This window comes from Saccoglossus kowalevskii, chromosome 15, assembly GCF_978046115.1.
Source record: "Saccoglossus kowalevskii chromosome 15, keSacKowa6.1, whole genome shotgun sequence".
NCBI lineage: Eukaryota > Metazoa > Hemichordata > Enteropneusta > Harrimaniidae > Saccoglossus > Saccoglossus kowalevskii.
Window position 1 is genome coordinate 3,462,993 of NC_140655.1, and position 27,613 is coordinate 3,490,605.

At 38.9% G+C, this 27,613-nt stretch overlaps 1 protein-coding gene across 1 annotated transcript in view; it reads left to right on the plus strand.

Moving 5' to 3' along the window:
• Positions 1-26,606, plus strand: part of LOC100375315 (pleckstrin homology domain-containing family G member 5-like) — a 62,571-nt gene extending 35,965 nt beyond the window's left edge. The window contains exons 9-21 of the mRNA XM_002733401.4: positions 552-689; positions 1,407-1,538; positions 4,459-4,587; positions 5,231-5,281; positions 9,592-9,741; positions 10,540-10,650; positions 11,173-11,322; positions 11,481-11,618; positions 13,461-13,580; positions 13,853-13,985; positions 17,780-17,895; positions 24,999-26,032; positions 26,544-26,606. Of these exons, the coding sequence (XP_002733447.2) occupies positions 552-689; positions 1,407-1,538; positions 4,459-4,587; positions 5,231-5,281; positions 9,592-9,741; positions 10,540-10,650; positions 11,173-11,322; positions 11,481-11,618; positions 13,461-13,580; positions 13,853-13,985; positions 17,780-17,895; positions 24,999-26,032; positions 26,544-26,553 (2,412 nt within the window). The 3' untranslated portion in view covers positions 26,554-26,606. The remainder of the gene's footprint in view (positions 1-551; positions 690-1,406; positions 1,539-4,458; positions 4,588-5,230; positions 5,282-9,591; positions 9,742-10,539; positions 10,651-11,172; positions 11,323-11,480; positions 11,619-13,460; positions 13,581-13,852; positions 13,986-17,779; positions 17,896-24,998; positions 26,033-26,543) is intronic.
• The last annotated feature ends 1,007 nt before the right edge of the window (positions 26,607-27,613 follow it).

Consider the following 27,613-nt stretch of genomic DNA (forward strand, 5'->3'; position numbering starts at 1 on the left):
ATTAGTGAACACAATGTATGTTGCATCCAAATTTTGCATGAAAAATTGCTGTGTTCAAAGAATTCAATTTAAAAAATACCAACCAAGAATTAATCTAAGTAGTATCAGAGGTACATTTCTTGGGGTTTGCAATGCGCATAGTACTGTATGGTGACATCATGTCAAGATCCCATTCAAGTCTCATCTCGTAGAAAGCGAGACTGATACTTCGACTTTCTGACATGACATAGGCAGTTTGTAATAAAACAATAAAACATGTATTACCACATTCATAGTGAAACAATGTAATACATCCAAAATATGCAGAAAATATAATTATCGTAATTCGTCATATCGTGAGCAGCTTTTTTGATCCATCTGGACATCCCAGTATCCTAGCTACCTCGTGCATGTGCATGCGCATTCGCATTTTTCTGATTTGGAACGCTCTGGTAGTATAGAGAAACATGCATATTTGTCAACCAATTTTTATAAACCTAAGGTTAATTATATTTTGAATAATTTTAATTTTCAACAACTATGACAACTATAATCTTATTTTGTTTGTTTAGAGTCAGCGAGGTTTAAAGAATATCATATCTTATATCAACGATAGTATGTCACCATCAGTACCAACCAGTCCACTGCCATCAGGAGGGGAATCTATTAGACGAACACCGTTTAGATTGGGAGAAATGTTTATGAACAAGGTAAGTGTATGCTTAGAAGGTAGAAGTGTGTTTTGCATAAAATGAACAAATATTTCATCAAAACATGCTGTATTCTCATTAATAATTGATTTTCCATCATATAATATAGAAACAATAATTTAAATATGTTCAACTGAATTTATATAGTGCCATGAATAGACTGAGATGTGAAGAGGTTTGGGTTCAAATCCATGCACATTAATTTTAAATTAATAATTGTGAATTCTCGTCAATTTTACGTTTTTGCTCACAACTCTTACAAAGGGGATTTGGATTCAAGTCGATAAACATTTCTTTGTGTTCAGTGCTGAGCTCTTTTGTTATGTACAACAGTAAATATTCTGTTGGTGTCCAGAGAGGGAACCGAAAACATGTCTTAAATTTTAGGTTTTGAATCCAAAAGTATGCATTAGAGACATACCTATGCAGAATTTCATTAACCAGTATTTAATCCATTGGTTACTCTACTGTTATTAGCTTTTGAGCTAACTGATAACAGACATACAAACTATGCATCGCCAAAACATATGTGTGTCAAACAGAAATTTTCATATGGGGTACATGCATGCATGCATGCTGTTTGTTTACTAAATTAATGTTTTGTAATGCTATCAAGAGCATTTAGTCTTTATACATGACCTCAAGAGGTCACACATCCTGGTACTTTTTTGCTGGAAGGCTTAATATATGTTGACAAACCAATCATTTTTATTCTAGGACAAAGAGAGAATGAATACATTAACAGAAAAGTTAGACTTCTATTCAGTTCATGGTATTCCTGATTATCCTGATACAATGAATACACCGAGAAAAAAAAACAAGACTCAAAATGAAAACTTGTATGCACTGGTTAGTCAGTATTTTACTTGTAACATTCAAACATGTAACAAGTGACTTCTAGCAATTTACTGCACTTTTATCACAATGACTTCAATAAATTAATGTCCGGTACCACTTGTATTGATATCATGTACATATCATTTGGATAGGTACAGTCTGGTACCATTTGGACAGGTACAGTCTGGTACCATTTGGACAGGTACAGTCTGGTACCATTTGGACAGGTACAGTCTGGTACCATTTGGACAGGTACAGTCTGGTACCATTTGGACGGGTACTGCCTGGTAACATTAGGACGGGTTCCGCCTGGTACCATTTGGACAGGTACAGTCTGGTACCATTTGAACAGGTACAGTCTGGTACCATTTGAACAGGTACAGTCTGGTACCATTTGAACAGGTACAGTCTGGTACCATTTGGACAGGTACAGTCTGGTACCATTTGCACAGGTACAGTCTGGTACCATTTGGACGGGTACTGCCTGGTAACATTAGGACAGGTACAGTCTGGTACCATTTGGACAGGTACAGTCTGGTACCATTTGGACAGGTACAGTCTGGTACCATTTGGACAGGTACAGTCTGGTACCATTTGGACAGGTACAGTCTGGTACCATTTGGACAGGTACAGTCTGGTACCATTTGGACAGGTACAGTCTGGTACCATTTGGACAGGTACAGTCTGGTACCATTTGGACAGGTACAGTCTGGTACCATTTGGACAGGTACAGTCTGGTACCATTTGGACAGGTACAGTCTGGTACCATTCAGACAGGTACAGTCTGGTACCATTTGGATGGGTACTGCCTGGTAACATTAGGACGGGTTCCGCCTGGTACCATTTGGACAGGTACAGTCTGGTACCATTTGGACAGGTACAGTCTGGAACCATTTGGACAGGTACAGTCTGGTACCATTTGGACGGGTACTGCCTGGTAACATTAGGATGGGTTCCACCTGGTACAATTTGAACGGGTTCTGCCTGGTACCATTTGGACAGGTACAGTCTGGTACCATTTGGACAGGTACAGTCTGGTACCATTTCGACAGGTACAGTCTGGTACCATTTGGACAGGTACAGTCTGGTACCATTTGGACAGGTACAGTCTGGTACCATTTGGACAGGTACAGTCTGGAACCATTTGCACAGGTACAGTCTGGTACCATTTGGACGGGTACTGCCTGGTAACATTAGGACGGGTTCCACCTGGTACAATTTGAACGGGTTCCGCCTGGTACCATTTGGACAGGTACAGTCTGGTACCATTTGAACAGGTACTGCCTGGTAACATTAGGACGGGTCCCACCTGGTACAATTTGAACAGGTACCGCCAGGTACCTTTAGGACGGGTTCCGCCTGGTACCATTTGGACAGGTACAGTCTGGTACCATTTGGACAGGTACAGTCTGGAACCATTTGGACAGGTAGTCTGGTACCATTTGGACGGGTACAGTCTGGTACCATTTGTACGGGTACTGCCTGGTAACATTAGGATGGGTTCCACTTGGTACAATTTGAACGGGTACCGCCAGGTACCTTTAGGACGGGTTCCGCCTGGTACCATTTGGACAGGTACAGTCTGGTACCATTTGGACAGGTACAGTCTGGAACCATTTGGACAGGTACAGTCTGGTACCATTTGGACGGGTACAGTCTGGTACCGTTTGGACGGGTACAGTCTGGTACCATTTGGACGGGTACTGCCTGGTAACATTAGGATGGGTTCCACCTGGTACAATTTGAACAGGTTCCACCTGGTACAATTTGAACGGGTTCCACCTGGTACAATTTGAACGGGTTCCACCTGGTACAATTTGAACGGGTTCTGCCTGGTACCATTTGGACAGGTACAGTCTGGTACCATTTGGACAGGTACAGTCTGGTACCATTTGGACAGGTACTGCCTGGTAACATTAGGACGGGTTCCACCTGGTACAATATGAACGGGTACCGCCAGGTACCTTTAGGACGGGTTCCGCCTGGTACCATTTGGACAGGTACAGTCTGGTACCATTTGAACAGGTACAGTCTGGTACCATTTGAACAGGTAAAGTCTGGTACCATTTGAACAGGTACAGTCTGGTACCATTTGAACAGGTACAGTCTGGTACCATTTGGACAGGTACAGTCTGGTACCATTTGCACGGGTACAGTCTGGTATCATTTGGACGGGTACTGCCTGGTAACATTAGGACGGGTTCCACCTGGTACAATTTGAATGGGTACCGCCAGGTACCTTTAGGATGGGTTCCGCCTGGTACCTTTTGGACAGGTACAGTCTGGTACCGTTTGGACAGGTACAGTCTGGTACCATTTGTGCAGGTACAGTCTGGTACCATTTGTGCAGGTACAGTCTGGTACCATTTGCGCAGGTACAGTCTGGTACTTCCATAACTATGTACGATGATATGCAATGAAGATAAAACAAGCGGAAAAACTTTCACATTTAAAATGATCCCATTTTGTGCTCATCAATTGAATGCAGTTCTAACCAATAGCAACACAGAACACAGTAGGTGTATGGAAATGTTTGTCAGTTCTAACCAATAGCAACACAGAACACAGTAGGTGTATGGAAATGTTTGTCAGTTCTAACCAATAGCAACACAGAACACAGTAGGTGTATGGAAATGTTTGTCAGTTCTAACCAATAGCAACACAGAACACAGTAGGTGCATGAAAATGTTTGATTGCCTGAGCAGAAATGAGCAAGATTTGTGCTACATCCAAAAGCATATTAAACCTTATTTATCACACACTTTGTGAATAAACAAGGACACTATTATTATCTGAGAAGAACACAAACCACAAAATCACTATTTTTTTAAATCAAATGTGATCTTATCTTATAGATCCTTAGTACTGGTAATATCATATAACTTGTATAAGGTTATTATATGAATAATATTGATTGTATGTATATTTCTAGGGAGCTTGGACTGACATTGTTGATGGAGTCAAAGAAATGGGGAAACGGGGAAGAGATCAACAAGAGGCTATATGGGAAATAATGGTTACAGAAGTTACTTATATAAACAAACTAAAAGTTATTACAGATGTAAGTGGCTTTGCATTTTATTTATGATTGGAGAGAGTTACATATGCGTACCGTTAGTATGTTTGCATTGCTTCAGTTGTGGGTTCAATCCCCTCAGTTGACAGCTCACTAAATATAGAATTTACCATTCTGTAAAAAAACGTTGCTGCTACGTCACCATTCTTAGATTAGTTTATTTAGATTACATTCACATATCTTTGGATGCAGGTCTACTATATCATGTGATGAAAACAGTAAAGTATGCACTCAGGAAGTACAACAGCATCAGTTGATACAATCACTGTACACTGAGTGCATACGCTAAAATACTTTATTTTAGCTGAAATTAATTTTCATTTAAAATACTTTTTAGGTTGTTTTGTATGGAATTTATTTAAACTGATTTTTGATGAGTTGAATGTAAAATATAGGAAAAAAAGGTATATTCGATGGATTTTATTTTCACTGAATCATTCCTTCAGTGAAAATAGCAAAAATTATTTCGAAGTGAAAATAAAGTATTTACAGTACTCTCATTATAACATCCATATATTCTGTCCAGATCACTAAAGACATGGTTGAAGAGTTTTATTCTGTAATGAGGCTATCTGCTATTGATCTAAGTGACAAATAAATAAATAATCAAGCTATAACTTTATTACAGGTTTTTTACAGATGTTTACTAAATTTGCAAAATGAAGGTATTTTGAATGAGGTGAGTGTTGTGTGGATAACAACATTTCTTATTGTTTTATTCATATCTGCAATGCAGTATTGGTGGCATTATTGGTCACATGAAATTAGGCTTATATAGTACATTCTGTCCTTTGCATACATTCTGTCCTTTGCATTATTGGTCACATGACATTAGGTTTATAAAGTACATTGTTTTGTGTACATTCTGTCCTTGGCATTATTGGTCACATGACATTAGGTTTATAAAGTACATTGTTTTGTGTACATTCTGTCCTTGGCATTATTGGTCACATGACATTAGGTTTATATAGTACATTGTTTTGTGTACATTCTGTTCTTTGTATTATTGGTCACATGACATTAGGTTTATAAAATACATTGTTTTGTGTACATTCTGTCCTTTGTATTATTGGTCACATGACATTAGGTTTATAAAGTACATTGTTTTGTGTACATTCTGTCCTTTGCATTATTGGTCACATGACATTAGGTTTATATAGTACATTGTTTTGTGTACATTCTGTCCTTTGCATTATTGGTCACATGACATTAGGTTTATAAAGTACATTGTTTTGTGTACATTCTGTCCTTTGCATTATTGGTCACATGACATTAGGTTTATAAAGTACATTGTTTTGTGTACATTCTGTCCTTTGCATTATTGGTCACATGACATTAGGTTTATAAAGTACATTGTTTTGTGTACATTCTGTCCTTGGCATTATTGGTCACATGACATTAGGTTTATAAAGTACATTGTTTTGTGTACATTCTGTCCTTGGCATTATTGGTCACATGACATTAGGTTTATATAGTACATTGTTTTGTGTACATTCTGTCCTTTGTATTATTGGTCACATGACATTAGGTTTATAGAGTACATTGTTTTGTGTACATTCTGTCCTTGGCATTATTGGTCACATGACATTAGGTTTGTACATTGTTTTGTGTACATTCTGTCCTTTGTATTATTGGTCACATGACATTAGGTTTATAGAGTACATTGTTTTGTGTACATTCTGTCCTTTGTATTATTGGTCACATGACATTAGGTTTATAGAGTACATTATGTCCCTGGCATTATTGGTCACATGATATTAGGTTTATATAGTACATTGTTTTGTGTACATTCTGTCCTTTGTATTATTGGTCACATGACATTAGGTTTATATAGTACATTGTTTTGTGTACATTCTGTCCTTTGCATTATTGGTCACATGACATTAGGTTTATAAAGTACATTGTTTTGTGTACATTCTGTCCTTTGCATTATTGGTCACATGACATTAGGTTTATAAAGTACATTGTTTTGTGTACATTCTGTCCTTGGCATTATTGGTCACATGACATTAGGTTTATATAGTACATTGTTTTGTGTACATTCTGTCCTTGGAATTATTGGTCACATGACATTAGGTTTATATAGTACATTGTTTTGTGTACATTCTGTCCTTTGTATTATTGGTCACATGACATTAGGTTTATAAAGTACATTGTTTTGTGTACATTCTGTCCTTTGCATTATTGGTCACATGACATTAGGTTTATAAAGTACATTGTTTTGTGTACATTCTGTCCTTTGCATTATTGGTCACATGACATTAGGTTTATAAAGTACATTGTTTTGTGTACATTCTGTCCTTTGCATTATTGGTCACATGACATTAGGTTTATAAAGTACATTGTTTTGTGTACATTCTGTCCTTGGCATTATTGGTCACATGACATTAGGTTTATAAAGTACATTGTTTTGTGTACATTCTGTCCTTGGCATTATTGGTCACATGACATTAGGTTTATATAGTACATTGTTTTGTGTACATTCTGTCCTTTGTATTATTGGTCACATGACATTAGGTTTATATAGTACATTGTTTTGTGTACATTCTGTCCTTTGTATTATTGGTCACATGACATTAGGTTTATATAGTACATTGTTTTGTGTACATTCTGTCTTTTGTATTATTGGTCACATGACATTAGGTTTATATAGTACATTATGTCCCTGGCATTATTAGACTTATGTTTTGACCTCCGTGTGTCCTTGCGTGTGTGCGTGCGTCTGTGCGTTCGTCCGGACCTGTATCTTAGAAATGCCTTGACCAATCACAATCTAACTTCACACATACATCATACATGATAGCATACATATGCACGTCAATTTGTTTCACGATCTAATTCAAGATGGCTGAATGGCGGCCATTTTTGTGCTAAAAATCATCAAAATCAAGCATTTCCCGACTGTTTACAGATGGATTTTGTTCAAACCTTGTGTATATGTTGGACATTATAGGACCTTGATGAACATCATTTTGTTTTACGATCTGATTCAAGATGGCCGAATGGCGGCCATTTTTGTGCTGAAAAATCATAAAAATCAAGCATTTCTCGGCTGTTTACAGATGGATTTTGTTCAAACTTGATATATACATTAGACATTATGGGACCTTGATGCAAATAATTTTGTTTTTCAGATAACATTCAAAATGGTTGTCCGGTGGCCATTTTGTTTTAATGAATGGGTTTCCAGACCCATATGTCTGACTTGTTTTGACTGATTATGTTCAAATTTTTAATATTCATTATACATCATGTCACAGATATACGGATGTATTGGTTTGACGATCCTTTTCAAAGTGGCCTAATGGTGGCTATTTTTGTGCTAAAATAATTGTTTTATTTTTTAGATTGGATTCTGAATGGCTGACTAGTGGCCATCTTGTTTTAATGAATGGGCTTCTAGAGCCATATCTCTGACATGCTTTGACTGACTATGTTCAAATTTCATATATTCATTATACATATATTAATAATGGCTGATTTTGTTTTAATTAATGCTGTTCCAGAGCAATATCTCTCAATACTCATTTGACGATCAGATACAAATGTCAATTATTTAAATGTTAAACAATCATCATATTCCTGACATGTTTATATTCCAGCTATATTACTATAAACAAAACTATATATCTTAAATTTGATAACTAACGGGGACTGTGCCATGCATGACTTGTTGGTCACATGACATTATGTTCCTGACATTATTGGTCTTTTTGTTTACCATACATGTACATAGATTCAATATTTTATGAACTGAATACATAATATCTAGGCGTTGTCTTTGTCGAAAAATGGTTCATTTAAGTTGGCATGTGCAATTCTGGCTGGAAAAGCTTCAAAGGCAGTGTATGTGGTCAGGAAAGGAATTGGTAACTAGATTTCACCAAAATTACTACAAAAACTATTTGACTCGAAAATTAAACCAATTTTAAACTATGGAGCAGCAGTTATAGGTAATCGGTATTGTAAACCAATTGAAGATGTTCAGTTTAAAAGTGGTGTAAATATATATTAGGTGTGGGGCAAAATACAACCAGCAATGCAGTTATGGGGGAACTCGAACGATATCCACTTAGTATCGGCAGAAATCTAATCCGTATTAAATTTTGGAAACGTATTCTGAAAATGTCATCTGATCGACTCGTTTACAAAGCCTATATAGAGTCTGAAAAATTGGCACAAGCCATGTTTTGCTTTAGCTATTAAGAAATTATTAATTAAATACAATATGCATACTATTTGGGAGAATAGGTTTATCTCCCAAATTACCGATGAAACAACGTTAATTGAAAAGAAAGAGAGAGATATGCGTTAATTGACGATCTTCGTGGACCCCCAAATAGTAGAAATAAGTTACATACGTTTCGCCAATTTAAAACAAATATTTTTTATGAGAATTATTTGGATATCGTTCGTGTTCCCCTGTACAGACAAGCTTTAACTAAACTCCAGTGCTCTAATCATAAGTTACACATTGAGACCAGTAGATATTATGGAACTCCAGTGGAAAATAGAACCTGCCAAATATGTACAGATGCTGTTGAAGATGAAACTCATTTTCTGGTAGTTTGTCCAGCATGTAACCATATTCGAAAACCGCTTTTTGATCGAATTAATCGCATTGAACCACAATTCGAGTTCCTTTCGCCTATCAATAAACTTACATATATTTTTTCTCAGGATAACCATGAAATCATCCAAATTCTTGCAAGATTTGTATACACAGCTTTTCAGATTAGATATAATTTGTTAGTGTGAGTTCCCCAATAGATGAGTTGTGTATGTGTGTGTATATATACAATGTATATGTGTGTGTATATATATATATATATATACATGCATATATATAATACTTTATTTTATTGAGGCGATTAATGTCACGCCTGTAACTTTCGCATTGTAAACTGTCCCCCCCAGGTTAGTGGGGTATATTTCTTTAGAGAAATGGAAATAAATAATAATAATATATTTCATTATCACTTATTACAGATTGATTCTGAAAGACTGTTTAGTAATGTTCTTGAACTGCTTGAAAAACATGAAGAATTTTGGGTTGAAAGACTTGTTAAAATTGTGCAGTATTCCAAACAAACCAAACAACCTCTATCAGCGGTTTACACAGCTGATGCTTTTAGTAAGGTAAGTCAGTTTTTAGCTCTTCTGTCGACAAAGTCGACACAGCGGAGCTGTTCATAATACTGATTGTCCGTCGTCATCGCCGTCGCCAGCGTCCGTCGTCAACTTTACAATTTCAACTTCTTCGGAAAGTCAGAATTTTTTCAAATTTGATATGCGAGTACCTTGGATGGTTCTTTCTCAGATTTCTTCATTTCTTTGTAAAAATGGCAAGTCCGATTGCTTTGATATTACATATATGGGTACTACATGTGGACCTCTCTCAGATTTGTTCATTTCAAGATGATATCTTCAATTCTCTAATTTTGGTGAATATTTTTGTCATTTTTGGTAAAAAGTGATATTTTCGACTTCTTGTTAAAAACAGCAAGTCCAATTGCTTTGATATTACATATATAGGTATTACATGTGGAACTCTCTCAGATTTGTTCATTTCGTGATGATATCTTCAATTCTCTAATTTTGGTGAATATTTTTGTCATTTTTGGTAAAAAGTGATATTTTCGACTTCTCGTTGAAAACCGCAAGTCCGATTGTTTTTATATTACATGTATAGGTACTACATGTGGACCTCTTTCAAATTTGTTAGTTTCGTGGTGATATCTTCAATTATCTAATTTTGATGATTATTTTTGTCATTTTTAGTGAATAGTGATATTTTTGAATTCTTGTTGAAAACATGTTTTGTATTGTGTTTTCAGGTATTTGTCTGACTAATGTGGATTCTGATGTTGTTGAAGTTTGTTTATTGATATTTACATTCCATTTGTGATCATAGAATTTCTATTTCATTGTTGATAGTTTGACAGAAAGTTTGGTGTGTATATGAAATACTGCATTGAAGAATTCTCTTGTGTCAATTACATGAAAACTCAAATCAAGGAGAATGAACTTTTTAAAACTTACGTTGAGGTAAGAATGTACCAAAGTCAAGACAGAATATAACTATAAAAGTAGATAACACATGTCATTCATGTATGAGTTGTGAATATAAAGTTATCTACCATTTCATTTTGTTGGACTAGAGATATGCTTACAGACTTTTGATTACGGCCAGAATAGACACAATATCAACTATAGATGCAACATTCAATCAATAAAGTCTCCATGCAACAAACCATGAGATAATATCTTGGGATTATTAACTATGATAAATTTAACTATATTAATTATTTAGTTATGTTACTTGGGGTACCATAATGTTTTGTAAACCTACATTGCACACCAGCTGTCACTATTTGAAAAGTACATTTAGCTGCAGTTATGTAGATTTACAAAACAATATGATATCTCCTGTAACTATTTTTCTGAGATGGATTGTAAAAATCAAAATAGATGTCCTGCATTGATAATTAATTGATTCTATTGTATCAAGTGTTATTGATTTGATAAAAGAAAGAATCAAAGAGTCACAGAATGTTTGTTTCTTTGTAGTGGTGCGAAAACCAAAGGGAGTGCAATAGACTTAAACTAAGTGATCTGTTAGTGGAACCGCTACAAAGACTTACAAAATATCCACTGCTACTTAAAGCTGTTTATACAAATACACTAACAGAGGCAAACAGAGACAAAATACATGCTGTGGTGAGTCAGGTCAATAATTATCTCAAAATAACAAATTATTTTGGGAATCAATTACTTTTATATCTGTTGTAAAAACTTTGTTTTACGTTTGTTCCATAATTTGTTAGATTGTTTCCTTCTGTTTTTGTTATCATGAATTGTACTTTTATTTTTATTAGATAAAAGAAGTTGAGAGATTTATTTTCAAGATAAATAGAACTTTGAAGTTACGTCATGAAAGAAAGAAGCTGGATGTCATACAAAGTAAAATTGAATCCTATGATGTCATTGACACAGCAAATGAGGAATTGAGTAAGGTAAGTTAGCTATGATGTCATTGACACAGCAAATGAGAAATTGAGTAATGTTAGTTAGCTATGATGTCATTGACACAGAAAATGAGGAATTGAGTAATGTTAGTTAGCTATGATGTCATTGACACAGCAAATGAGAAATTGAGTAATGTTAGTTAGCTATGATGTCATTGACACAGCAAATGAGAAATTGAGTAATGTTAGTTAGCTATGATGTCATTGACACAGCAAATGAGGAATTGAGTAAAGTAAGTTAGCTTTGATGTCATTGACACAGCAAATGAGGAATTGAGTAATGTTAGTTAGCTATGATGTCATCGACACAGAAAATGAGGAATTGAGTAATGTTAGTTAGCTATGATGTAATCAATACAGCAAATGAGGAATTGTGTAAGATTAGTGAGCTATGATGTAATTGACACAACAAATGAGAAATTGAGTAAGGTTAGCTAGCTATGATGTCATTGACACAATAAATGAGAAATTGTGTAAGATTAGTTAGCTATGATGACATTGACACAACAAATGAGAAATTGAGTAATGTTAGTTAGCTATGATGTCATTGACACAGCAAATGAGAAATTGAGTAATGTTAGTTAGCTATGATGTCATTGACACAGCAAATGAGAAATTGAGTAATGTTAGTTAGCTATGATGTCATTGACACAGCAAATGAGGAATTGAGTAATGTTAGTTAGCTATGATGTCATCGACACAGAAAATGAGGAATTGAGTAATGTTAGTTAGCTATGATGTAATCAATACAGCAAATGAGGAATTGTGTAAGATTAGTGAGCTATGATGTAATTGACACAACAAATGAGAAATTGAGTAAGGTTAGCTAGCTATGATGTCATTGACACAATAAATGAGAAATTGTGTAAGATTAGTTAGCTATGATGACATTGACACAACAAATGAGAAATTGAGTAATGTTAGTTAGCTATGATGTCATTGACACAGCAAATGAGAAATTGAGTAATGTTAGTTAGCTATGATGTCATTGACACAGCAAATGAGAAATTGAGTAATGTTAGTTAGCTATGATGTCATTGACACAGCAAATGAGGAATTGAGTAAAGTAAGTTAGCTTTGATGTCATTGACACAGCAAATGAGGAATTGAGTAATGTTAGTTAGCTATGATGTCATCGACACAGAAAATGAGGAATTGAGTAATGTTAGTTAGCTATGATGTAATCAATACAGCAAATGAGGAATTGTGTAAGATTAGTGAGCTATGATGTAATTGACACAACAAATGAGAAATTGAGTAAGGTTAGCTAGCTATGATGTCATTGACACAATAAATGAGAAATTGTGTAAGATTAGTTAGCTATGATGACATTGACACAACAAATGAGAAATTGAGTAATGTTAGTTAGCTATGATGTCATTGACACAGCAAATGAGAAATTGAGTAATGTTAGTTAGCTATGATGTCATCGACACTGCAAATGAGGAATTGTGTAAGATTATCAAGCTATGATGTCATTGGCATAACAAATTATGAAATGAGTAAGGCAAGTCAGTGACAAAAAAAAATGATAATATCACTTGGTAATTAAAGTAAACTATTTTATGGTTGATACCTCAGTAACTTCCAATGTTGATATGTATAATAGAACATAATGTTTTATTCAAATGTATTCATCACAACAACCCTTCTACTGTCGCCCCTGAAATATAATATTATACTAGTTCAACAAACTCATATAGAGCTTATCCTTGACTCAATTGTTCACAAAATTAGCCTTTTCCCGACAAAATTTTGCTTGTTCTGTATTTTTTTCATGTTCATTTTTAATAAAATAGACATAACTATTCGTAAATATCTTATTTTCAGTTAGTTGAAGATTACACACATTTCAACCTATCGTCGCCAATGCTCGGTGCTAACCCAACCGAACAAAGAATGTTGCTACTTGAAGGACCAGTCAGATTAAAAGACAAAGATGGTGGAAAGGTTAGTATGTGTATAAGGAAAATTATTATCATTGCAACCATGACAATATATCACCATGGTAACCATAAGAACATATCACATGACAACCTAGCAACCATGGTAATCTAACACCATGGCAAACTGTATCCATGATTTCAACTGGCTAGAAACCAAGGACAAGGCCATCTTAGTACCATGGCAACTCTTATCACCATGGCGACTCCTATCACCATGGCAACCTATCCCATGATGCTTGACATGCTGTTTATATATCATATGTACATTTCTTCTAGATTGATGTCTTGATGTTTTTGTTTTCTGATATACTACTTATCACCAAACCAACCAAAAAGGGAGATCGAGTTAAAATTATAAAGCCTGTAATGAGGGTGGATCGTATTATATTACAAGAACTGAAAGATTCCAGTAAGTCTACAAGTTAATGCATCTTTCAAATCACTTAAAGTTGCATTTCCACTCTTTATGATCGGCAGAAAATCACTCATCACTTTCAGATTCATATCACTTATAAACTAAAATTCTCAAATTAACTGTCATTTTGAAATGGCCACAGTAGAAATATTTTCCATTACACACTATCCTTCCCACCAATTAAGTAAATTGGTTGTAATCTTAACGATATGCACACACACACACACACGCATACAGGTGTCCCATGAATTGTGGAGCCACCATTGAATTAACTTTTAATATAGTTGAATTAACTTTTAATATAGTTGCGATATGAACTCGATTAAAACGCGTTCCTATATAGGGTTGCGTTTTAATTGGAGTTTAATTAAACTCAATTACAATGCAATACAATGGAGAATTGCACTTTAATTAAGTTTAATTAAACTAGAGTTGAATATCCCGTGACTGAACATAGAAATGTTTGCGAAGCTTAGGTTTAGTATCAGGGTAAGGTATGGTATAATTATATTAATATTAATATAACGTGAACCATACCTTCCCCGATACTAAACCTAAGCTTCGCAAACCTGACTTAAATTCGATTAAATATTAATATAAATTATGAAACATTGTGGAGCCACCAATTTGGGGCTCCACTTGTACAAAGGGCTCCACTTTGTCTGTGTATGTCTGGTCTACAGGCTCCACTTCTACGTCTACACCAACACACACACACACACACACACACACACACACACACACACACACACACACTAAATAATTATATTACGATGAAAAATAATTAAAAATAACTTTTTTTGTTGCTGGCTCAATCATTATTCCTTACTATTGTTTTTCAGTTGAAATTGACAAATTCCATTGTTCAATCTGTCAGAATTTAATGCATGTTCATTCAAGCCCTGAATCGTACAATACTTGTCTGTCTTAACGTCTAGGTTACTGAACTCCAACACTCATAGTCAAGCACCCCCCTCAAAAAATTATATAAATAAGAATTTCAATTCTTCTTGTGCCACATTTAAAGAAAATAATAATGTGAATGTGTTGTCATCATTGATTTTACAGAAATGATGACGAAATTATGCACATTTTACTATAATTCTATTTTCATATCTTCAAAATTTATGAAAATTATTAGGGTCTTTGAAAAAATCATTATATCCATTGTTGAATATTTTCTATTAGAAAAGTCAGAAAATGTCTATAGACCAAGTTTTATATGACTAGAAAGAATGTTTTAGAAGGAGTGGGCAAAGTAGTGGGAGTTAGGCCTTTAGCTGTACAAGTAGTGGGAGTTAGGCCCTTAGCTGTACAAGTAGTGGGAGTTAGGCCCTTAGCTGTACAAGTAGTGGGAGTTAGGTCCTTAGCTGTACAAGTAGTGGGAGTTAGGCCCTTAGCTGTACAAGTAGTGGGAGTTAGGCCCTTAGCTGTACAAGTAGTGGGAGTTAGGCCCTTAGCTGTACAAGTAGTGGGAGTTAGGCCCTTAGCTGTACAAGTAGTGGGAGTTAGGCCCTTAGCTGTACAAGTAGTGGAAGTTAGGTCCTTAGCTGTACAAGTAGTGGGAGTTAGGTCCTTAGCTGTACAAGTAGTGGGAGTTAGGCCCTTAGCTGTACAAGTAGTGGGAGTTAGGCCCTTAGCTGTACAAGTAGTGGGAGTTAGGCCCTTAGCTGTACAAGTAGTGGGAGTTAGGCCCTTAGCTGTACAAGTAGTGGGAGTTAGGTCCTTAGCTGTACAAGTAGTGGGAGTTAGGCCCTTAGCTGTACAAGTAGTGGGAGTTAGGCCCTTAGCTGTACAAGTAGTGGGAGTTAGGCCCTTAGCTGTACAAGTAGTGGGAGTTAGGTCCTTAGCTGTACAAGTAGTGGGAGTTAGGCCCTTAGCTGTACAAGTAGTGGGAGTTAGGCCCTTAGCTGTACAAGTAGTGGGAGTTAGGCTCTTAGCTGTACAAGTAGTGGGAGTTAGGCCCTTAGCTGTACAAGTAGTGGGAGTTAGGCCCTTAGCTGTACAAGTAGTGGGAGTTAGGCCCTTAGCTGTACAAGTAGTGGGAGTTAGGTCCTTAGCTGTACAAGTAGTGGGAGTTAGGTCCTTAGCTGTACAAGTAGTGGGAGTTAGGCCCTTAGCTGTACAAGTAGTGGGAGTTAGGCCCTTAGCTGTACAAGTAGTGGGAGTTAGGCCCTTAGCTGTACAAGTAGTGGGAGTTAGGCCCTTAGCTGTACAAGTAGTGGGAGTTAGGCCCTTAGCTGTACAAGTAGTGGGAGTTAGGTCCTTAGCTGTACAAGTAGTGGGAGTTAGGCCCTTAGCTGTACAAGTAGTGGGAGTTAGGCCCTTAGCTGTACAAGTAGTGGGAGTTAGGTCCTTAGCTGTACAAGTAGTGGGAGTTAGGTCCTTAGCTGTACAAGTAGTGGGAGTTAGGCCCTTAGCTGTACAAGTAGTGGGAGTTAGGCCCTTAGCTGTACAAGTAGTGGGAGTTAGGCCCTTAGCTGTACAAGTAGTGGGAGTTAGGTCCTTAGCTGTACAAGTAGTGGGAGTTAGGCCCTTAGCTGTACAAGTAGTGGGAGTTAGGCCCTTAGCTGTACAAGTAGTGGGAGTTAGGCCCTTAGCTGTACAAGTAGTGGGAGTTAGGCCCTTAGCTGTACAAGTAGTGGGAGTTAGGCCCTTAGCTGTACAAGTAGTGGGAGTTAGGCCCTTAGCTGTACAAGTAGTGGGAGTTAGATCCTTAGCTGTACAAGTAGTGGGAGTTAGGCCCTTAGCTGTACAAGTAGTGGGAGTTAGGCCCTTAGCTGTACAAGTAGTGGGAGTTAGGCCCTTAGCTGTACAAGTAGTGGGAGTTAGGCCCTTAGCTGTACAAGTAGTGGGAGTTAGGCCCTTAGCTGTACAAGTAGTGGGAGTTAGGCCCTTAGCTGTACAAGTAGTGGGAGTTAGGCCCTTAGCTGTACAAGTAGTGGGAGTTAGGCCCTTAGCTGTACAAGTAGTGGGAGTTAGGCCCTTAGCTGTACAAGTAGTGGGAGTTAGGCCCTTAGCTGTACAAGTAGTGGGAGTTAGGTCCTTAGCTGTACAAGTAGTGGGAGTTAGGCCCTTAGCTGTACAAGTAGTGGGAGTTAGGCCCTTAGCTGTACAAGTAGTGGGAGTTAGGCCCTAAGCTGTGCAAGTAGTGGGAGTTAGGTCCTTAGCTGTACAAGTAGTGGGAGTTAGGTCCTTAGCTGTACAAGTAGTGGGAGTTAGGCCCTTAGCTGTACAAGTAGTGGGAGTTAGGCCCTTAGCTGTACAAGTAGTGGGAGTTAGGTCCTTAGCTGTACAAGTAGTGGGAGTTAGGCCCTTAGCTGTACAAGTAGTGGGAGTTAGGCCCTTAGCTGTACAAGTAGTGGGAGTTAGGCCCTTAGCTGTACAAGTAGTGGGAGTTAGGTCCTTAGCTGTACAAGTAGTGGGAGTTAGGTCCTTAGCTGTACAAGTAGTGGGAGTTAGGCCCTTAGCTGTACAAGTAGTGGGAGTTAGGCCCTTAGCTGTACAAGTAGTGGGAGTTAGGTCCTTAGCTGTACAAGTAGTGGGAGTTAGGTCCTTAGCTGTACAAGTAGTGGGAGTTAGGTCCTTAGCTGTACAAGTAGTGGGAGTTAGGCCCTTAGCTGTACAAGTAGTGGGAGTTAGGCCCTTAGCTGTACAAGTAGTGGGAGTTAGGCCCTTAGCTGTACAAGTACAGTATAATAGAATGGAATCTTTAATTGTTACTCCACTTTATATATCTCCAGATACTGCAGCAAGGTTTACTTAGTTTAACTATGTTTATTATTTAGGTGGTTTTCTACTAGTGTATTTAGATGACCATAAGCTAGCTATGTGGGTGTATACATTACAAGTGACTGGTGTTGGCCAATCCAGAGTATGGTTACAACATGTACACAAAGCTAAGGTATGTCCACTCAGTGTTATGGATAAAAATATGGATAAAAAAAGTAAAATTGAGTGTTTGACAGCATTCTGAGCAATAAAGTAAATGATCTCATCTCAGTACTCCAACAACAACATTCTTCTGTTGCTTGCTGATCACTGGTAAATATTGGAAAAAAACAACTTAATAAATACAAAAAATGTGAAGCTTGGGTGGGAAATATTTGCGCTGTAATAATGGCACAGTGAGGACTGTGTCTACATGTATTCAACCAATGAGGACTGTGTCTACATGTATTCAACCAATGAGGACTGTGTCTACATGTATTCAACCAATGAGGACTGTGTCTACATGTATTCAACCAATGAGGACTGTGTCTACATGTATTCAACCTTTTCACTACCAGACTTTCTCGCCAAATTGTTTTTACACTTTTTTCCTTTATTCTTCAATATTTCTAAAAAAAATGAACAGACAAAATTTGAATCAATTTTCAGTTTTTACTCAAATAATTTGGCTATTTTTGTTCCAATCTTCTGAAGAAAAAGTGTAGAATATGAATTGGACTAATTTGTGAATTTGTGATGAAAAGAGGGAACTGGTGGTGAAAAGGTTGATAATCATAGTGGAAATAACTAATAGTATTGCATGGTGTATTTTTTGACAATTCAAACAATTAATCAAAACTGACTCAATTCACTACGTTCAATTACCCAACCATAGACTCCGGTCAGTCAAAATGACTATTTTGAAGTCTAGGCGTTAATCAGCGATTCTGTCGGTGACGGAGAGATAGAATCCAGGTCAAGATTCTTTTACCCCTTACGTCACGAACCCACGTGACCGAGGCCACCTGGCAGCGCCACAGGTAGCCGTCCATCACTCTGATTTTCCCTCCGCCTTGAGTGGAGATGAAATCTAGCGAGCTCTGCTGGATCGCCTGCTTTTTTTTTTCCTGTCCGGATTTATAGCTTGGGTTGTTGCCGCTGCCCGGCATCCGACATTGTAGCTGGTAGGATAAGTTTTCCTTGTCATTTTTGTGTAGTATTTTTCACAACAAAGAAATTAAAACCCGGCGCCTCTACGTAACCAATGGTTGGTTTCGCGGCGGCACCTTTTACAACTGTATTTTGTTTTTTTCCCTCATTCATGTCGTCTTTTATTTACAATGTATTTAGCAATATATAGATGTCATGACAGCACCAGGGCTCGCTGCCGTTTTCTTTCGGGTCTCCTCTCGTTTCGAGTAGACCGTGCAGTGGTTATATTCAGAATTTACCAGCATAGAACCCGCATCCGAGATACTTTGTCGAGATACTACGTGTGGGGTTCGGGGTTATTGCGTGAAGGTGTCTGTTTTTTCACTGGAGTTCTGAGGCCTGAGATTTTCTTTCAGAGCCATCAAAATCAAGACTGACCGCGTCACAGCAAGGTCGCGCGTCCAGTAAACAAATCGGTTAAAGTGAGTTGCATGTTTTGCATGAGTGGAAAGTTCTCATGCTCGACTACAGGTACTTTGTGTACCGGGACGTCGAGTAAGAGGCCCGACGGTGGAGGTACCGATATTTTTCTCGGTCTCCCCTGCTGATCGGAGGGCATCCTCACAGTCTGTTTTTTCAGGCGGTGTTTTTACCCGATTTTACCGGCTGCAGCGAGGCTGTGCCCCTGGAAGCTTCCCTCCTGTGGGGCCCGTTGCGGGTCTTTTTGTGGACCCTTCCTCACACAGTGCTGGGTTTGCCTTCGAGTTGAGGGCTTTGGTCGAAGGACTGTCGGGGCAATTGCGTCCCTGGCAGGGCGGGTAGATCAGACGCAGTCGGAGCGAGCTGTCTCCACTGTGTCCCCTCGGTGGGCAAGCAGGAAGAGACACGAAAGCATGTTTGCATTCAAACACGTCTCTTCCCAGTCACCACCGTTCCCAGTCACGGCTCTCCCACTATTTTGGGAGGGGAGGCCGAGGCTCAGGCTAATTGCACCGGGCCTCCTCTGGAGCCTCGGGCACTGAATGCCAATGGGGTGCTGGCAGCCAAGCCTCGGATCTCGGGGCAGGGCTTTCAGGGTGGGGCACACGTTGACCCCCCCCCACTTTCAGCCAGCTAGGGTTCGTCATGCGGTCACGGTACAACAGTGACACAAGTTCGGTGAGTGGCCAGGTCACAACTTAGTAACTTCTTCAGGCCTTGGGGAACTCACCTCATGGGGAGGGGAGCACACCCCCCCCCTCGCAACCTCCAAACACATGGCCACATATTCCTGTCGTACAGATTGCGCCGGTGTAGTCCGGTTTGGAGACAGCGGGTGACCGATCCCTGGACCTTTCCAGGTGGTGACATCCTGTTACGGGATACCGCTGAAATCTCCATTTCCCCCCGTCAGTGTCTCCCCTGTTGGGCACTGCCAGGGGACTCAATCAGACAGGAAGTAGCAGTTTGCTGGGAAGAACGGCATACACAAGGTACATCAGCCGGAACTAAGTCCAGGGTTCTACTCAAATGTGTTCGTAGTACCAAATCTAGAAGTGGCAGGCATCCAGTTCTGGACCTAGGCAGACTGAATCAGTATGTGTTCCTCGATCGGTTCCACATGGAGACATTCAGGGTTCATCTCTCCATCCACCGTTTTGACTGGCTAGCCCCGCTAGACTTAAGCGAAGCCTACCTGCACATACCGATGCACCCAGCGAGTTGCCATCTCCTTCGAATCGCCCAGCTGGGCCAAGTATTCAAATTTTGGGTGCCCCCCCCCCAGAGTGATGAAACAGGTAGTGCTGCTGCTTCACCAGATGTCGGTACACCTTAATCCATACCCAGACTACTGGTTACCAGCAACCAGGGCAAGGGGTTAATAGCCAAACGCGTCAGGCTAACACAGGATTTACTTCACCAGTTGGGCTTGTGAGTAAATCGACAAGTCCCACCTCGACCCAACGCGCAGTTGGTGTCCCTGGGCATGGAGTTTTGACACAGGTAAGCTTGGCTTAGCTATTTCAAGCGTGTTGCTTAGCGCTAAGCAGCCTAGTCGAATGCCTAGTCAGTGTTCCCTCAGTGTCCCTCCGTGAACTAATGCGGATCATCGAAATGATGACCTCTGTTCAAAGGGTTGTTCCCCAGGCAGCGCTACGCAGCCGCCTGGTATAACACTTGTTATAACGCCGAGCTCTTCTATGGCAACTAGATAGGCGGGTTTCGATCTCGGACCAAGTGAAGGAAGCCCTGCTCTAGTAGTCGTCACTGGCCAACCTCGGGCAGAGGGGCCCCCATGGACCCACTCACCGCAAGTATGACTCTGATAACAGATGCCTCCCCCCAGGGTTGGGGGAGCGCATCTATTGGACAAACAAGCCCAAGGATATGGCTCCTGCATTTGTTTCGGGACTACCATATCAACCGGCTCGAACTGAGAGCAGTGTACTTAGCACTACCACTCTTTCTACCCATAGTTCGAGACCACAGAGTCCTGCTCCGCACAGGCAACGTAGCAGTGGTCTCCTTTAAGAAGGAGGGGAGGGCGCATTCCCCATCGCTGTCAGTCCTAGCGAAGCAAAATCCTCCTTTGGTGCCTGGAATATGTGGAGCTAACCGCACACCACCTTCCAGGGGTGAGGAACAGTCTGGCGACGCCCTTTCAGGGCGACTCCGTCTCCAGAACACGGAGTGGCTGATACCCCAGTGGGTAGCCTCCAGGCTGTTTCGGCTGTGGACGGTCCAAGGTTAGACCGGTTTGCCGCACCCCGGAACACCAAGCTCCCGCCGTACGTAGCACTCCTGCTGACTCCAGGAGCCTGGGCCCACTTAGTTGTGTACGCCTTTTCTCCCTTCCTGCTAGTTCACCAGGCACCGACAAAAACTTTGACAGGTGCACACATGCATATTATCATTGGTCGCACCCAATTGGCCAAGCAGGGCCTAGTTTCCACTTTTGTCAGAAACGATAGTCGAAACACCAGCAGTGCTTCCGGACTTACCGGACCTGCCGTCCCAACCAGATTGCGCACTACCAACGAGCCCAGCGGGTATCACTTACACGCATAGAGGCTCTCATTAGACCCGCACATACGAAAGCTTTATCTGAGTGGGCTGCCAACGTCCTGGCCAGGGCGAACAGGGATTCCACCAATGCAGCCTACATTTCTAGGCTGCGAGCATACACTGGTTAGTGTAGCGGAAGGGAGATTGATCAATACCATCCCTCTATTGGCCAGGTAGCAGGCTCCTTCGTCCACCTGTTTGACGAAGTGGGTTTGTCCTACGCAGTGATCGTTGGCTACAGGTCGGTCTTGTCCCACCACCATTCAAATGTACGGGAACAAGACTAACCGATTGTCCTATTATTAGGAGACTATCTACTGCTTTCCAGACGCTGAGACCCCATACAAGGGAACCGCCCAACTGGGACTTGTCGGCTGTGTTGTCCGCTCTTGGCAGACCGCCCTTGGATGCTCTCAGATCAGCACCACTCAAGATTTTGACGTGGAAAATAGTCTTTCTACTGACCCTTGCCTCAGGTAGGCGTCAGCCAGAGCTGGGGGCATTGTCCTTCTCGGATGATGTACCGCCGTTATGGACAATCAAGTTGTGCTAAAGACACGAATCAAGTTTCTCGCCTAGAACCAAATCCCAGGACACGATCCTCACCCGATCGTCATCCCCCGGCGGTCAAATTTTGTCTGCCCGAAGGGTCAGGAGGAATTGCTTCTCTACCCAGTTTGAGCACGGAGTTGCCACCAAACCGTACTAAGGATTTGGAACGGGGTGCCAGGCACATATCTTTGTGTTATGGCCCAGGCAGGCAGGATATGCCGGCCTCCCCATCTTCCATAACCAGGTGGTTCACTGCGACTGTATTAGAGGTCTATAATACTTTAACTTCCTTGACACAGTCCTTGCAGAGACACCAAGTACAAGCGCATGAGGTCTGTGCGATTGCTAACTCGCTAGTGCTAGCGTCAGGCCCCCCCCCCCCAGCACACATGGAGGGCAGGCTTCTGTAGAACGCAGAACGTCTTTATCAACTACCACCTACGACACACCGAATCCATTGAAAAGAGTCTCTCTAGGTTGGGTCCCGTCGTAGCAGGTCAGTCTTGGTTTGCTGACCCAGCCCGAACGATCGCTAGGGTCCCTCCCTGCGCATAGGCAATAAGTCAGTCCGGCATTTTATGCATACAAATTTCTTTACCATCAGCACTCCCCTGGAAGCTCCCAGGTCTCGCTTTACGGCCTATGCCCTCATGCAGAACTGTTTCGGTCTTTACTTTGAAAGCTTACTACCCCCAGTATTGGGTTAGGGTCTAGCTTTCTTGGGCACACCGAACCCTGTCACCGTAGCAGCATTTTGGCTTCTTGCTCAGGGCCAGCACAGGCAAGGTAAGACACAACCCATTTTTTTTTGGGAGTCTTAACTAGGGTGTTGAGTTTGTTTTCATCCTGGACTGGGAAAAGACTCGGAAAAACCCGCCACCTATCGGTGTCTTACCTTGCCTACAGTTCAAAATAGTCATTTTGACTGACCGGAGTCTATGGTGGGTAATTGAACGTAGTGAATTTAGGCGAGGATTCTCCGAACTCGCCTATTAACATAGTTCATACCCACCATAGACTCTGGGTCCAACCCCCCGACCTCCGCACTCTTTCCGTCGCGTTGGTCTAAGTCCGCAAAGTGGAGAGAAAGGAACCAGAGTGATGGACGGCTACCTGTGGCACTGCCAGGTGGCCTCGGTCACGTGGGTTCGTGACGTAAGGGGTAAAAGAATCTTGAGGTCATGGGGCTTCCCCTGACCTGGATTCTATCTCTCCGTCACTGGCAGAATTGCTGATTAATGCCTACAGTTCAAAATAGTCATTTTGACTGACCGGAGTCTATGGTGGGTATGAACTATGTGAATAGGCGGGTTCGGAGAACCCTCGCCTAAATCTTTAAGATTTCAAATGTTGCATTCTATCTGTATTTCAATAGCAATAAATGTTAAATTATCAATATAATTTACATATTACTGTGCTTTTCTTTGGAATTCATTGTGCCGAGAATGTGATATTTGTTTTCAGACATATGCTCATTTCAGACATGATAATACAATTTGAATATGATGTACATTTACTATTTTATCAAATATTTGCAAAATAATAAATAATAGTCATTGAATATATCTGACATTTGTGATTTAATGACCTGCTGTCAATATTTACTGAGTGGACATCAAATTTAATGATTAAAAATATCTCTGTATCAGATTTCTCTTAGTAAATAATATACTGCACCATAATTGTTAAAGAAACACACCTTCATTTTATTCGTCAGATCATGTCTTGCCACAGAAATTGTGCCATTATCACTGTGCCATTATTTTCTAAATTCACGAGAGAATCAATTTTTGTTTGTTTCATTTTACAAGTCTAAATGCTGTATGAAAGATAGGAATGGTATGTAGGCATTGTTAGACTAGCAGCAGTATTATAAATATGAAAATAGTGGTTTATTCTGACACATGTCAGATCTTTGCAATTTATCCTGACACATATCATGCCTATGTCTCTAATTATATCTTGGCATATGTCAAGTCTTGTTAGTTTATTGACAATATTGGGAATTTTGGAAAACAATGCAAATGCTAGATCTTGTTATGTACATGCTACTGTAATGTAAGCAAAAAAGTAAATTGCCTCTCTTATCTGGTTTTTGTGGGTATCTTAAATTTTGTTTGGAAATAGAAAAATATTTGGCCAGAAATAGTAAGGTAATTTTTAATAAAAAATGGTGTAAATTGGCAGAGCTTATTGAGTAATTAATGGAAATGGTACAGTAACTCTAGTAGTGTATATTGCATATTTTTTTTCCACAAGTTTAATTGCAAATCATTCTAAGCCATTGATTTTGTAATATTTAAATGTAATAATTCTAAAAACAGTGCAGAGTTTGTTTAATAAGAGTACACTATTGTATTATCATCCTAGGTACAGTCTTTTTTATTTTCACTTGTGCTGTATATGTATTTTATAATGGAAAATAAAACAGGTTAATTAAAAAAAAACCTGACACATGTCAAATTTTTGTAATTCCCCAACTCCTGTCTAGACTATACATAAATTTAACCCAACATGTTAACACTGAGTATCATTTTTTCTCACCAGCAATTATACAGGGAAATTCGACACAGATGTAATTTTATTAAAGATGAGAATGATGAAGATAAAATAAATAAAACAACACCGCAACATAAACCAACATCTCAAAGAAGAAGTAGCGCTTCATCTGCATGTTCAGATTCATTCTCAGTATCATCAATATCTCCTGTTAATTTGATAGAAGAAAGTCAAGGTCATGAAGCCGCTGAAAGTCAAGGTCATGAAGCCGCTGCATATTCTCTGACACCCAAAAAATCATCAAATGAGACACTTCAAAGAAACAAATCACGAACTCCTATGAAAGCGACAGCACTGCCCCTATCAACGGATATGTGTGTTTCCTCCAGTGAGGAAAGCAGTCCTCGTGAATCTGTACGAGGACGCAATGTTCTGCCCAATATGTTGAACATTTCGAATAAATTAGGACGATCAGTTTCTGATAAATCAACTCAGAATGTTGTAGGAATGAAGAATTGTAAGTCAAAGGTCAAGAAAAGAATGTCTTGGGGTCCAAGTTCATCCATGGAAGAGGTTCAAAGAGAATGTCATACAAGACAGAATTCTGATACAACAATTATACCTGTTCCCAGGATTATTGAACACAAAGCAACGTCAATGATTGACATCTCTACTGTAGATCCTGAAACTGACTACTATGTGAGCCGAACAAAGAGTATGGAATCTGTAAATGCAGAATCTGAAAAAAAGGAGTTTGTATCTCCTTCAATAACTGTACGCGAATGTGTCTCCGAGACTTCCATCCTGGAAAAAGTTGAAAACACTGTGACTAGTAAAAGTAAAAGTGTAAGAGACATCTCAAAGAGTTCTCCTTGCAAGGAGATTTACAAAAATAAAACACTGCCAAACTCTAAGAATTGTACAACTCCTTGGAATTTTGTGTTTGAAGAAGAAGACATGAAAGATGGAATCAAATCTATTCGAGTTGAAGAAGCAGAGTCAGGTCATCGGAGAAAATTAACGCACGCTGATATTGTACGGCTGCGTAAAAATCTTATTCTCACTGCAACAACAACAGCTTCGTAAGTAGTTTTTTGTCATAATGTTATTTTGTAATTAGACATTTTAATTGTTTTGATTGTTCATTAACAAAACTTATTTTCTTTTGGGAGGGCTGGGTAACATGCATGGATCAAATAATTTCCTTAAAATTATGTTGATGGATAATTTTTTTGGTTGCAGAGATAATTCTAATTTACAAATTTCTTGATTAGATCTAGAATTTAAAATATAAAACTCCAGGATTTGGGGCTTGTAATGTCAATAGGTTGCAGGGCTAAGAGTAAAATTTGAAACATATGGATAAATAAAAAGGTGATTTTGATAAATTGGAATCAACAATTTTGTGTATATAAACCCAACTGTTTTTATTTGGAATCAATTTTCATTAAAATCAAAACTGAATAGTAGCACCTTTCTGCAAAAAAACCCACTACAACACTGAATGCAATCATACAATGTGTGTAGCTGCCATTTGAGTTATTATGTTACCATAACAATTTTTCTATATATTTATATTTTTTTTCTCTACAGAGAAGTCTAGTGAAAATAATTAGACAAACATGCATTGGAGTAGAGAATGTGGAATAACTTAATGACAATTCTGAAGTCACTTCCTGTGTGGCATGCTGGTTCAAATGATGTCATTTCCTGTTTTTGCATATAGATTATATGGATCATATTATTCCTTCCTATGTTATCATACTGGTTACTAGGATGGTGCCATACTATATGTTGTCTGACTTGAAAATTATACCTATTGTATTTTACTCTTACACAGCTAATGAGATTTAATGCAAGTTTTGCAAATGTTGGGAAATATATGGTGAATGGTATAACTTTTTTTTCAAAATCCAATATCAACTCTTTGGACGCCATTATTGTTTCTTGTCAACATTTTGTCTATCATTATTTATTTCTCTATAATTTTTTTGTTTAATTTTGGGCCAAATGGACATCTTGACTACATCAAAATTTTCAAAGAAATATGGCAAAAATTATCATATGTTGGTTTCATTTTGTAAAAGTATACAAAAGTTGAATACAAGATTTCTGAATCGCAATCTATTTCCAAAAATATTCTGAAAATATTCTAAAAGCTGTTTAATATATATTTTGGAAAATGTGACTTTAGCACTCAAAGCTATTAAAGAAATTAAAAAACAGGAGGTCGCAAAAAAAAAAAAGTTGTTAAAGGGGCACTTCCAGTTAAGCCTAATCTCACAACAAATTTACCTTCTGGATTAAAATTAACTTTGTAAACAACATAAACAATAGTATCCCATGATTCTTTGGTGCAATCCCTTGGCTTTAAACGTTTAATTGTATTTATAGTTGCCTGATATATACTGTAGAATACTTTATTTTCGCTTGGAATTTATTTTCGCTATTTTCGCTGAAGGGATGATTCCGTGAAAATAAAATCCAGCGAATATACTTTTTTTCCTATATTTCACATTAAACTCATCAAAAATCAGTGAAAATAAATTCCATACAAAATGCCCAAAAAGCCTTTTAAACAAAAATTAATTCCAGCGAAAATAAAGTATTCCACAGTAGTATAGAATCTGTGATGTCCTACTCACTGTATGTGAATCCACTAA